The 14,387-nt window shown below is 41.4% G+C and overlaps 1 protein-coding gene across 1 annotated transcript in view; it reads right to left on the reverse strand.

Annotated features, from left to right (window-relative positions):
- Positions 1-977: 977 nt before the first annotated feature.
- The window catches only part of prtfdc1a (phosphoribosyl transferase domain containing 1a), a 39,366-nt gene continuing 25,956 nt past the window's right edge, over positions 978-14,387 (reverse strand). Inside the window, exons 6-9 of the mRNA XM_036581713.1 lie at positions 9,716-9,798; positions 6,106-6,152; positions 4,864-4,940; positions 978-1,298 (exon numbers count right to left, since the gene is read on the reverse strand). Of these exons, the coding sequence (XP_036437606.1) occupies positions 1,251-1,298; positions 4,864-4,940; positions 6,106-6,152; positions 9,716-9,798 (255 nt within the window). The 3' untranslated portion in view covers positions 978-1,250. The remainder of the gene's footprint in view (positions 1,299-4,863; positions 4,941-6,105; positions 6,153-9,715; positions 9,799-14,387) is intronic.

The following is a 14,387-nucleotide window of genomic DNA, read 5'->3' on the forward strand; positions in this document are numbered from 1 at the left end:
CACCTTTTATGTCCACTCACTGGCCACTTTATTAGAAACACCTACATTGCATGTCCACTCCACAGAGCTGTGGATGATTCTACAATGATATGAGAAACACCTACCTTTTATGTCCACTCACTGGCCACTTTATCAGAAACACCCACCTTTTACATCCACTCATTGGTCGCTTTATTAGAAACACCTACATTGTACGTCCACTCACTGGCCACTTTATTAGAAACACCCACCTTTTACATCCACTCATTGGTCGCTTTATTTGAAACACCTACTTTGTACTTCCACTCACTGGCCACTTTATTAGAAACGCCTACTTTGTACTTCCACTCACTGGCCGCTTTATTAGAAACACCTACTTTGTACTTCTACTCACTGGTCACTTTATTAGAAACGCCTACCTTGTACTTCTACTCACTGGCTGCTTAATCAGAAACACCAACTTTTCACTGGCCATTGGTTACTGTCCCTTTAAAACTGATCTCTGTTCTGATTGGCTGTCCTGCATTGTGCCTCATTCAAAAAGCAGGCCAGGCTGAAACACTCCTTATATCTTCAGTACGAGTGGGTGGAGCTGAACTGCTGTGGGCTAAATAGGGGGATAGATGCAAATGTGTTGGTTTTCATGACATCACAAAACAGTGAATTCAGAACAGCCTGTTTTGGTAGCATATATTCTATTTATGGACAGTACGGCCTGGAAAGTGGACGCCATGTTTTGAAACTACAACAACAACTACAACAAACCCTCTTATGTTAAAAAAAAAACTGAGGAAATTTGACCGTGATATTGGCCCTTTAATGCTGGTTTCTTGAAAAAAGTTCTGGCCTAGGGTTGCGGACACAGTCATCCCGATAAAGGCCTCACAGAGAAATGTTGATGAGTTAAATCAATGAATTGCAGTGATGTGCTTTATTTAACACTTTTATTTTATGAAAGCTAATTGAGGTGATATAAAAACAAACAGTATCAACGGAGATATTCATAGTCCGTTGTGGTGGACAGCAGTTACGCAGGACATTAAGTTAAGAAGAAATACATGTAAGATATTTTCAAAGCATATCATTAATGTAGTTTATCAAAACACTGAGTGCAAAAAATGACATTATAATTTGCTGTTTGAATTAGGGTTATTAATATCGAGATAAAACCTTGATGCAGATGCTTCATATTAGTCTGAAGGCTGACCGCTGGTATCGCAGAAATGTCCACTTCGAGTCAGAGAAGACCAGATCCAGTCAGCTCGACTCCTTTAGACTTTATACTTCAGCTTCCCCGTCTCACTGATCACACAGATATGCTGCCCAGAAAGAAAACACACTCAGCCTGACACACAACTGCTAAAGAGAAACTCTTCTGCTTTAATACGTCTTACTGACATCTGACACCCTGCCTGAGAATGTATGTGTACACAGTTCAGAAGCACGGAAACACTGGGCCTCGTTCACCAACATCTTCCTAAGATTGTTCTTAAACGTGATCTTAAGAAAAAGTCTGTGTCAGATTCATGATGTGTTCTTAAACCGCAGAACTGTTCTCACCTTTGTGCTCTTGAGTGTGGAGATTCTGTTCTTACCTGAGAACAAATCCCAGGTAAGAAATCATTGGAGAGAGTCAGAATCTTCGTGAAAACTGCGTAAGAGGGTTTAAGAGGAAATTTCTTAAGAACGGTTGGTGAATGAGGCCCAGTGTTTTCTGTAATATACAGCCAATTTACTTGTATGAAATTTTTCTATCACTTTCAGCTTCACAGGTTTCACATAATTAGCAGTTGTAAAAGGAATAATAGAAAAAGTTAGATGTGTCCAGAATGATGGACAGAGCTGTAGCTGATTCTACAATGATATGAGAATGAAATTAACATCTAGACTGCCACACACTGTCGTCTCAAAACAGATGAGGTGCCAAAGGAAAATCACTCACTGGCCACTTTATTAGAAACACCTACCTTTTATGTCCACTCACTGGCCACTTTATTAGAAACACCCACCTTTTATGTCCACTCACTGGCCGCTTTATTAGAAACACTCACCCTTTATGTCCACTCACTGGCCACTCTATTAGAAATACCTACCTTGTACTTCTACTCACTGGCCACTTTATTAGAAACCCCTACCTTTTACATCCACTCACTGGCCACTTTATTAGAAACACCTATCTTATTCTTTCACTCACTGACCACTTTATTAAAAACACCTACGTTGTACATCCACTCACTGGCCGCTTTATTAGAAACACCAACTTTGTACTTCAACTCACTGGCCACTTTATTAGAAACACCTATCTTATTCTTCCTCTTATTGACTTTATGAGCTCCTCCTGTCTTGAAGACTGTATCCCAGCTGCACAGTTTATCAGTTCTCCTTTCCTCCATTCATCATTGGTCAGTTTCTGACCGCATGACCACTGTTGTTCAGATAGTATTTGGGTGGGGGATCATTCTCAGCACAGCAGTGACTCTGACCAGGTAGTGTGTGTGGTGCTCGTACGAGTGTATAAGACATAGCAGTGTTGTTGGTGGTCCCAAAATATCCTCAAGAGAGGTTTCTAATAAAGTGGACAGTGAATGTTTAAATCATTTCATAAATGATAATATACAACAAAACTAATACAGCCTCAAAACATGTTTCTTTGAGTTGCTGACTCCCTTCCTTCATCTAACGCTCTACAAATGTGAGAGAGAGTCAACATTTAGACGCTCTGACGTTCTTCAGCAGAGAAAATCACACAGCATACATTAACACAGGCAGAGGGTGAATCAGAATGAGGGGGACACATGTTATCAGTGAGGCTGTAAAAATTCACCAAGATGCATCAGTCTGAGGAAGTAATGTTAGAATCAATTATAATGATTATTAGTTTATGCTCGCTTTTTGTCCAAAACAAAATTCCTGGGCTATTTTTAAATGTAAAAATAAAAAGCTTATTTTTTTAATGCAGGGTATTTTAATCATGGTCCATGAGCACCACTGCCCATTTTAAATTTCCTCCTGCTCTCAAACTCTGGGAGGCATGTTGTAAAACGTCACTTCGCAGGTATGTAGTGGTAGCTCAGTAATACCTAAGGCTTTCTTACTGGGAGTTAAAGACGGGTAGAAGTTGTGTTCCATTTTGCAAAACATTCACTGGTGGGTTCAGCATCCAACTGATACATTTCTTGTGTATTTTCAGGTTCTAACATATCACTGCTGTTGGAGCAAAACCTCATACACCGATCAGGCGTAACATTATGACAATACTAGATTGATCAAGTCTTTCGCAGCCACTGAGGTGAGTGGACCTGAGTTCAGGGAAGTCACCTTTAATCCCCTTAGAGGCTGAAATGCATAATATATATATATATATATATATATATATATATATATATATATACACATATATACACACTGATCAGGCATAACATTATGACCACCTCCTTGTTTCTACACTCATTGTCCATTTTATCAGCTCCACTTACTATATAGGTGCACTTTGTAGTTCTACAGTTACAGACTGTAGTCCATCTGTTTCTCTGATACTTTGTTAGCCCCCTTTTACCCTGTTCTTCAGTGGTCTGGACCCCCAGGGACCCTCACAGAGCAGGTACTATTTGGGTGGTGGATCATTCTCAGCACTGTAGTAACACTGACGTGGTGGTGGTGTGTTAGTGTGTGTTGTGCTGGTATGAGTGGATCAGACACAGCAGTGCTGCTGGAGTTTTAAACACTGCGTCCACTCACTGTCCACTCTATTAGACAATTCTATCTTGTCAGTCCACCTTGTAGATGTAAAGTCAGAGACGATAGCTCATCTGCTGCTGCACAGTTTGTGTTGGTCATCCTCTAGTCCTTCATCAGTGGTCACAGGACGCTGCCCACATGACGCTGTTGGCTGGATATTTTTGGTTGGTGGACTATTCTCAGTCCAGCAGTGACACTGAGGTGTTTAAAAACTCCAGCAGCACCGCTGTGTCTGATCCACTCAGACCTAACTAACACACCACCACCACGTCAGTGTTACTGCAGTGCTGAGAATGATCCACCACCCAAACAGTACCTGCTCTATGAGGGTCCATGGGGGTCCTGACCACTGAAGAACAGGGTAAAAGGGGGCTAACAAAGTATCAGAGAAACAGATGGACTACAGTCTGTAACTGTAGAACTACAAAGTGCTCCTATATAGTAAGTGGAGCTGATAAAATGGACAATGAGCGTAGAAACAAGGAGGTGGTCATAATGTTACGCCTGATCGGTGTATTTCCAGAATGGTAACTTTACAGGAGAAGGAAAAAACATATTACTGTTCCGACAGCAGCGATATACGGTTGAGGCTCATTCATGCAGAAAATATGGTCCTGTCTTTGGTCGTCTCACATGGAACAATACCATATTGTGCTAAGGAAGGAAGTGATTCTGGTTATGCTAAACAGCTGCACCTTCTATCAGATATAAAGAGAAGCTTTTTTTGTTTTGACTAAACCACATCGACTTGCATGCACAGCTTGAATTAAGACCTAGAGGCTTGAGTGAGCTGAGTTTAGGTGAGCTTGTTAGTTCTAAACTAAAGAAGCAAAAACTGAAATGGCTCACCCCTCTCTCTCTCTCTCTCTCTCTCTCTCTCTCTCTCTCTCTCTCTCTCTCTCTCTCTCTCTCTCTCTAGTGAAACTACATGCACTAACCAAACCACCCAATGAAAGCAGGTCATTTGTATATTGAAATTGCCATTTCATTCAGCCTGTAAAAGGTGGAGCTGTGTGTATTTGCCTATGGAAAGCTGGGTGGCTGAGCTGATGGCTGAGTTATTAGCTGGTTGGTATGTTCTCTCTAATCCACACTAACAGCTCCAAACCTGACCTGCACACTCATTATAGAGCTCATAGGTCTTACGTTGAGGTCTCTGAAGTACTCATTGTAGTCCAGTGCATATCCCACAACGAAACGATTCGGGATGACAAATCCGACATCTGCACAGAAAGACAGGAAAAACACAGCAGCTAAATGTCCCAGTCATGAAAAAACTCTTAACTTTAATTTTTACATCACTTCAAAACATCAGTTGTTATATCTTGATGAATGGTCCAATAGAATAATCCAAAATTATTTGGAACACAATCTCACTACATTAGCATCCATTAAATTTCAGATATTTTATTCTTTCCCCTAAAATTACCATTTTAGATGTACTAAGTTTTGTTAAAACAGCGACGGCATGTAGCTCGTACTGCTTAGAAGGATAAAATGATGAAGATCTTTTGTTGGTAAAATATCAGTTCAAAATGTTAATCAGGCATGCAGGGTAATTTTAGGCCAGCATTACAACAAACAGCACAATAACATCCAATCAACACTAAGTTTATAATCCCTGTCCACTTTATCAGAAACCCCTCTCTTGTAGCTCATCTGTAATTTTGGCTGATGGACCACTCCACTGTCAACCTAGCATTGACACTGATGTGTGTAGAAACCTCAGCAACATCCTGCTATTATGTCACTACCATGTCAGTGTCAACAGTGGCCCTGTGGTCAAAACCTGACCAATGATGAATGAGGAGGAGGGGGCTGATCAACTGGGCAGAAACAGATGGACTACAGTCTGTTACTGTACACTGACACAGTGGAGATATAAGGTACTTACATTTCCAGTAAAGTGGCCAGTGAATGGAAGTACAAGATGTTTCTAATAAAGTGGCCAGTGAATGGAAGTACAATGTAGGTGTTTCTAATAAAGTGGCCAGTTAGTGTAAATATAACAGAGGTGTTTCTAATAAAGTGGTCAGTGAGCGGAAGTGCAAGGTAGGTGTTTCTAATAAAGTGGCCAGTGAGTAGAAGTACAAGGTAGGTGTTTCTAATAAAGTGGCCAGTGAGCAGAAGTACAAGGTTGGTGTTTCTAATGAAGCAGCCAGTGAGTGGAAGTACAAGGTAGGTGTTTCTAATAAAGTGGCCAGTGAGTGGAAGTACAAGGTAGGTGTTTCTAATAAAGTGGTCAGTGAGTAGAAATACAGGTAGGTGTTTCTAATAAAGTGGTCAGTGAGTGGAAGTACACAGTCAATGTTTCTAATAATGTGGCCAGCCAGTGTACACAAATAGTTAACATCGTTTAATGAAGTGCCCTGCATGCTCATTACTCACAGTCTGGAAGTGTTCCAGGTCCGTTTGGGATGCGCTTTACCAGCAGTCTGTGGAGAGAGAAAGAAAAGCCCAAACTGCTTTAATCTTACGGCACAGAATGCTCTTTCTTAATTAGTTGTGACTCATAGCTCATTGAAACAAGTGGAGAAAATGTGTGGAAAGTGCAGATTCAAAACTTTCAATCTTTAACACATTTGTATTTGTAGGTTTAACAGGTGATATTTTATGGTCTGCAGCTCACAACTCCAGCTGTACACATACATACACTCACTGAGCACTTTATTAGGAACAGTTGCACGCCATCTCATCCGTGCAATTATCTAATCAGTTAATCGTGTGGCAGCATTTGCAGATAAAATCAAGCAGTTATGGGCCAGCTGCTTCAGATAATGTTCACATCAAGCATCAGAATGTTGAAAAATGTGATCTCAGTGATTTGGACTGTGGCATGATTGTTGGTGCCAGACGGGCTGGGACCTGATGGCTGTGTTATTAGCTGCTTTGTCTGTTCTATATATTCTACTTCTTTAACCTTTTCAACTCATTGAGACCTCTGGTGGTTCCAAAACGCACTTCGTCATATTCTGCATAACTTTCATATTTCATAAGCTACATTTAAAAGGTGGGTGTGGTGTGAGAGCTGTAACTGTCTTCGTTCCAGTCAAATAGATGGGTGATGTAATTTTAAACTCTTATAATAAAAACATAATAAATTCTACTGAAAGTCGACCCATTTTTCCACAAATCTGGGCTATAAACTATAAACAGATGGCGTCTCTTCAGAGATCTGCTTTGTAAAAATGATTTTTATAAAATAATACAAAGAGCGTCTAAGATTTTTGGCTTTCAGCAGTAAATTGTAAGCATATAGTAATATGTGTATCATAAAACACATTTTCTGTTAATCTGAGGGGAACTTTTACTTAAAAAAAAATAAATAAATAAAAATTGACATTTATTTCATGAAATTGCTGAATAATTTGCCTTACGATTTGGTCATGTAAATTCAGATGGACAAACCAAAATATAGCCTGCTGATCTTGGTATTTTTATACACAGCAGTCTCTAGAGTTACTCAGAATGGTGCGTTAAAGAAAAAACATCCAGTGAGCATCAGTTCTGCTGATGGAACTTCCTTGTTGATGACAGAGGTCAACGGAGAATGGCTAGACTTGTTCGAGCTGACAAAAAGATCTGCGATAACTCAGATAACCACTCTGTACAACTGTACAACTGTACAATACATTGAACCTTGAGGTGGATGGGCTACAACAGCAGAAGACCCTGTTGGGTTCCACTTCTGTCAGCCAAGAACAGAAAACTGAGGCGGCTTGCCAAAACTGGACTGTAGTCTGGTTTGATGAATCTCGTCTTCTGCTGAGGCACACAGAGTCTAGGGTCAGAATTCAGCGCCAACATGAATCCATGGACCCAACCTGCCTGTCAGTCCAGGCTGGTGGAGGTGGTGTAATGGGTCGGGGGAATGGTTTGTTGGCACACTTTGGGCCTGTTAATATCAATCAATCACTGCTTAAGATTTTTCAGGTGCATTTTCATGCTGCCAATCTCCTGTTTTACCACATTCTGAATTCTGATCCATGACATGGTGCATTTCAAAAGTCGTTTAAAAAAAAGTCATTTCATGTGCGGCTTGCCCAAACTGGACTGTAGTCTAGTTTGATGAATCTCGTCTTCTGCTGGGGCACACAGAGTCTAGGCTCAGAATTTAGCAGACCCAACCTGCCTCGTGTCAGTCCAGGCTGGTGGAGGCGGTGTAATGTGACGGGGTAATGGTTTGTTGGCACACTTTGGGCCAGTTAATACCAATCAATCACTGCTTAAAAACCACAGCATATTTGAGCATTGTTGCTGACCATGTGCTTCCCTTCAAGGCCACAATTTACCATCTTCTAATGGCCACTTACAGTGTGATAATGCACCATGTCACAAAGCAAAACTAGTTTCATGAACATGACAGTGAGTTCAGTGTTCTTCAGTGACCTTCCCAGTCACCGGATCAGAATTCAATAGAACACCTTTGGGATGTGGTAGAACAGGAGATTGGCAGCATGAAAATGTACCTGAAAAATCTGCAGGAAATGCATGATGCGGTAACATCAACATGGACCAGAATCTTATGGTATCCATGCCATGAAGAGGTGAGGCTGTCTTGAGAGCAAAGGTAGGCCCTACTCAGTATATCAATATAGTGTTTCTAATAAAGTGCTTGGTGAGTGTACAGCACTGTGCAAAAGTCTTAGGCATCTGAGAAAGTGATGTGTAGAGCCATTTTTCTGGACAGTAAGCATTTTTTGTTTAAAATACACTAAAAATAGAACAAATACAGATAAAGAACCAAACAATCTATTGTGGCTGTTCTGCATGTGAGTGTGTTCCAAGGCTGTCCTTGAGGGAGTCCAGTGTTTACAGTTACTGTCCAGTACCTAGTTTATCTAATCAGTCCTTCATTAAATTAAATCAGGTGCGGCAGATGGAATTGAACAAATCCATGTGATGGCTGCAGAGCAGCGAGAAGTCAGGAAACAAAGTTGTATTCTTCTGACAGCATTTATCTAAACATCATATTCATAACCTTACTGACAAACAACACAGTCTTCTTACATTTCACTGCATTTATTTTTGTTTTTATTCTAAGATTCTTACATTATTTAAATAAGTACTTGAGATTAAACACATTATATTGTGTAATTCAGTGTGATTAATAGCATTTGTCTTATTTGATGGACTGATCGCATGAACGGTTTTTGTACAGTATTCAGTCAAATATATATATTTTTCCATAGGAAACGAGCGGCAGAATGTGAGAAAATTCAGATCTAACTACGCAAATGATGCTACAAAGGTCATCTCTCACACTGTCCATCATAGACATTACACACAGACTCACATACACATATTAGCAACCACCTGGGATACCCAAGAAACGAAAAAAAGGAAAACTCTGGAAAGTGGTCTATAACATGTTTTGGAACAAAACCCTTTATTTATGTATTTTTTCTATATTTCAATGGAATTTACTTGGAGCAAGAGAAATTTGTCAAACATCTTGTACTTACCAAAAAATTCTGAAATTGGATTTTGACAGTTTTGCCATGTTTCGTCATTTCTTGACATCAAAAAAGGATAGTTTATTAATTATTGGTGTTAGTTGACGTGTACAAATTTTGCATGTGTTATTCTGCATCAGGTTGCAGGTAGTTGAGTGGGTTAAGGGTCTCCCTTTAAGGAGAGCTGTATGGTTCCCGGTCCTGTTTGCCTGTTCAATAAAAGAGCATTCTCCTTTAAAGTGCAACGTCTTCTTCTTTTTCGCTGGCCGCTACAATAGCAAAACAACTACAACACCTCTAGACTCCTCAGGGTTAAACAGAAACATCTGAGCCCACACACAGTGAGCAGCCTCATTACAGAACTATTGCAGTTCCTTCAATAAGCACAACAACATTGTAAACAGCAACGGCAACAACAATGACCAAAGCAACAAAGACAAAAACAACTGCATGGCTTTCAGTCAGAGCCAGATCAGAGGAGAAAGTGACAGCAGCAGGGTTTCTGGGCCTCATGCTGTTATAATGAACTCAGCTCCACTCACCCTGCCACTTTAACGGCCTTGGGCTGGAACATCTCCACGTGCTGCAGCAGGGCCTTCATGGTCTTCCCCGTGTCCACTATAGCCTGCGCACACAGACAGGACAACATAGCATACAGAAGCATACACATGCACTGCATGTGGCATTAATGAAGATGCTGATCTTTTAAAGGGAAATCTGCACAGTTTTATTACACTTCTATAACCTAAGAGCTCAGCCAGTTTGCATTGAAGTCCCTGTAGTTACTGAACAATAAGATTTAGTATGTAATAAGCCTGAGATTTTAAGGGTTTAAGATGTAAACAAAGTCATTCAGAGTGGTTTGATGTGAGATAATCAATTCTAGAGAAAGTTACTGAGTTGTTCACAGTGGTCATGATGGGAACCAGATGTCTGAAAAGCTCTAAAAGCTCCCTTACAGAAAGTTGTTACATTAGGTGGTTACAAATACGCTGCCTGATGTCTGAGACATTGATTTACAATACTTTTGAGATAAGTGTTTGGGCTAAAACGGATGACTTAAGCCTTGTAATGGTGGAGAGATACATGTAATGCAAAATAATCAGCAAGGCATAAACAATTAGGCTAACTAGGCTTACAAGCCATAATAATCACCAAAGAAATGTTAGAGAGAAATGAATACCTCAGCAGCCACCTGGGATACCATAGCAATGCTCTAGCAACACCTTAGCAACCACCTGGGATACCATAGCAACGGCCTAGGAATACCTCAGCAACCACCTGGGATACCATAGAAATGGCCTAGCAACACTTTAGCAATCACCTGGGATACCATAGCAATAGCCTGGGAATACATCAGCAGCCACCTGGGGTACCATAGCAATGCTCTAGCAACACCCTAGCAACCACCTGGGGTACCATAGCAATGCTCTAGCAACACCTTAGCAACCACCTGGGATACCATAGCAATGGCCTCGCAAAACCTTAATAAACCACCTGGGTTCGGACAGCGATGGCCTAGCGAATATCTGGGATACCATGGCTTTATTTGCATTGTAGTCATGGTGACCCCTGGTTCCTATCAACACCACTGTAAAGACATCTGAGTCTGTAAGTTTCTCTACAGTGAACCATTTCACACCAAACCACTTTTGATTGAATTAGGCAGATTTTTGGGAAAAGCGGCTTAAAAAAGGAAAAAGAAATTTATGTAAATATATTAAATAAATATGAAGAACAGCACTTTGTTACTGTTTACTGGAGTAATAACTGCTTTAACATCTTCATATCTTTGTAGTTTGATTTGCTTCCTCTGCTAAAGGTGATATTCTTCATGTGATTAATGCCACAAATGTCATTAAAAAAGTGACTGGAGGGATCCTGATTTGTGACTCCCTCACTGGTCAGAGGCCAATTGGTCCATTAGCGGTTTATGATCTTAAGTACCGAACTTAAAGGTGCAGTGTGTAAGATTTAGAGGATCTATTAGCAGAAAAGGAATATAGTAAACAAAAGCACATTCTCACTGGTGTATAATCACCTGTAACATCGAATCGTTGTGTTTTTGCCATCCTTTTGCCTGTTAGCTAGCTGTTCAGCTTAGTTTAGCATGTCAGCGATCTCTTTCTGCCTGTTAGCTAGCTGTTCAGCCTAAGTTTAGCATGTTAGCAATCTCTTTTTGCCTGTTAGCTAACTGTTCAGCCAAGTTTAGCATGTTAGCGATCTCTTTCTGCCTGTTAGCTAGCTGTTCAGCCTAAGTTTAGCATGTTAGCAATCTCTTTTTGCCTGTTAGCTAACTGTTCAGCCAAGTTTAGCATGTCAGCGATCTCTTTTTTCCTGTTAGCTAGCTGGTCAGCCTAGTTCAGCATGTTAGCGATCTCTTTTTGCCTGTTAGCTAGCTGTTCAGCCTAAGTTTAGCATGTCAGCGATCTTTTTGCCTGTTAGCTAGCTGGTCAGCCTAGTTCAGCATGTCAGCGACCTCGTTTTGCCTGTTAGCTAGCTGGTCAGCCTAGTTCAGCATGTCAGCGATCTCTTTTTTCCTGTTAGCTAGCTGGTCAGCCTAGTTCAGCATGTCAGCGATCTCTTTTTGCCTGTTAGCTAGCTGGTCAGCCTAGTTTAGCATGTCAGCGATCTCTTTTTTCCTGTTAGCTAGCTGGTCAGCCTAGTTCAGCATGTCAGCGATCTCTTTTTGCCTGTTAGCTAGCTGGTCAGCCTAGTTTAGCATGTCAGCGATCTCTTTTTTCCTGTTAGCTAGCTGGTCAGCCTAGTTCAGCATGTCAGCGATCTCTTTTTGCCTGTTAGCTAGCTGTTCAGCCTAGTTTAGCATGTCAGCGATCTCTTTTTGCCTGTTAGCTAGCTGTTCAGCCTAGTTCAGCATGTCAGCGATCTCTTTTTGCCTGTTAGCTAGCTGTTCAGCCTAAGTTTAGCATGTTAGCAATCTCTTTTTGCCTGTTAGCTAGCTGTTCAGCCTAAGTTTAGCATGTCAGCAATCTCTTTTTGCCTGTTAGCTAGCTGTTCAGCCTAAGTTTAGCATGTCAGCAATCTCTTTTTGCCTGTTAGTTAGCTGTTCAACCTAGTTGTTTAGCATGCTAGCTATCTTTTAACCTGTTAGCTAGCTGTTCACCCTAGTTGTTTAGCATGCTAGCTATCTTTTAATCTGTTAGCTAGCTGTTCACCCTAGTTGTTTAGCATGCTAGCTTCCGTTTAACCTGTTAGCTAGCCGTTTAGCCTAGTTGTATAACCTGTTAGCTATATTTTAGTCTGTTAGCTATATCTTAGCCTGTTAGCAAGCTGCTCAGCCTAGTTTTATAGCCTCTTAGCTTTTGTAACCTGTTAGCTAGCTGTTCAACCTAGTTGTTTAGCATGCGAGCTAGCTTATCAGTCTGTTGTTTAGCATGCGAGCTAGCTTATCAGTCTGTTGTTTAGCATGTTAGCTATCATTTAGCCGTTAGCTAGCTGATCAGCCTAATTCTAGCCAAGTTATAGTAAATAAGTAATCAGCTCCTCAGTTTAAACAGAACTGGGTTCTTACTTCATCAGGGCACTCTGTGCTCCATGCGAGCAGCATAGCAGTCGAAGATTATTCTATTATATTTTCAGATTATTCCATTAACAGCACAAGGATGATGTGGGCAGTAATACAGAATCTACCTGCTGTGAGGAGGTCATAGGCGTGAGTACACTGAGTATAACTAATACCCAGTTAAACTACCAACATCTCCGTGCTCCACTCATGGGTTAGCCTGGTAGGTTTCTAATGGTCCTTTTTCAGCACTAATATGTCAGTGTGTGTTTTTAAACTCCATGTGTTTTCAGTTTTAATCTGTTTTTTCCTCTTTTTAAATCACTCCGTCTTTTTTCTCTGGAGCCCGTCAGTGCGGCGGCGGGGCCAGGCTCTGAGAGATCTAGGAAGTGTGAGTATCTGCTAATCAGGGGAAGAAGTGAGTGAAGGAACAGCATCACGGTCACATGGCAGTGAACGACGATAGCATCAGTGGAGTGATTAGTCAATGGAGGAGGAATGGAGGGGTTTCACACCACTGACTCCACACTGAAAACAGCTCGTCTGAGAGGAAACCTCCACAAACACCCACAGAGTTTCACATCAGCATGAATCAAACAGAAAACAGAGGAAGAAAACATGAGGCCTCGACTCGGAGACCCAACCACAGATGGCAAACAAATGGAAAAGTATGAGTATCTCTCTCTCTCTCTCTCTCTCTACGTCTCTCTCCCTCTCTCTGTCTCCCTCTCTCTCTTTCCCTACATCTCTCTCTCTCCCTCTCTCTGTCTCATTCTCTCTCTCTCTCTCTCCCTCTCTCTCTTTCCCTACATCTCTCTCTCTCTCTCTCTCTCTCTGTCTCATTCTCTTTCTCTACGTCTCTTTCTCCCTCTCTCACACTTTCTCTCTAGCTCTCTCGCTGTCTCTTTCTCTTTTATCTGCCTGTCTCTTATTTTCTTTCTTTGATTCTCTCGCTCTGTTTCCCCCCTCTTCTCTCTCTCTCTCTCACTCTCTCTTTCATTTTCCTGTCTCTCTTTCCCTCCTCTTTCTCTCATTCTCTCTCTTGCTTTCTTCTACCTGTCTTCCCCCCCTTTTTTTTTCTTTCTTTCTTTCTATGGTTCTGTTTCTCTCCCTCTTCTCTCTCTCTGCAGTTTCTCTCCTTCTCTCCTTACTCTTTTATCTCTCTCTGTATCTCTTTCTTCTTTCTCTCTCTCTGTATATCTTTCTTTCTTTCCCTCACTGTCTTTTCCGGATATCTCTCTGTCTGTCTGTCTGTCTCTCCTCTCTCTGTGTCTGTCTGTCTGTCTCTCCTCTGTCTCTGTCTGTCTGTCTCTCCTCTCTCTGTATCTGTCTGTCTTTCCTCTCTCTGTGTCTGTCTGTCTGTCTCTCCTCTCTCTGTGTCTGTCTGTCTCTCCTCTCTCTGTATCTGTCTGTCTTTCCTCTCTCTGTGTCTGTCTCTCCTCTCTCTGTGTCTGTCTGTCCCTCCTCTCTCTGTGTCTGTCTCTCCTCTCTCAGTGTCTGTCTGTCTGTCTCTCCTCTCTCTGTGTCTGTCTGTCTGTCTCTCTCTCTCTGTGTGTGTCTCAGTCAATTCAGTTCAGTTTAATATTATTATTGTGACCATATTCTCCTGGAGGGTCCATATCCTCTCCATGCAGGCTCTCCACTGGTGTCCCACAAGGCTCTTGGTCCTCTTCTCTTTACACTAGCTCTCT

This window comes from Colossoma macropomum, unplaced genomic scaffold (genome assembly GCF_904425465.1).
Source record: "Colossoma macropomum unplaced genomic scaffold, Colossoma_macropomum, whole genome shotgun sequence".
NCBI lineage: Eukaryota > Metazoa > Chordata > Actinopteri > Characiformes > Serrasalmidae > Colossoma > Colossoma macropomum.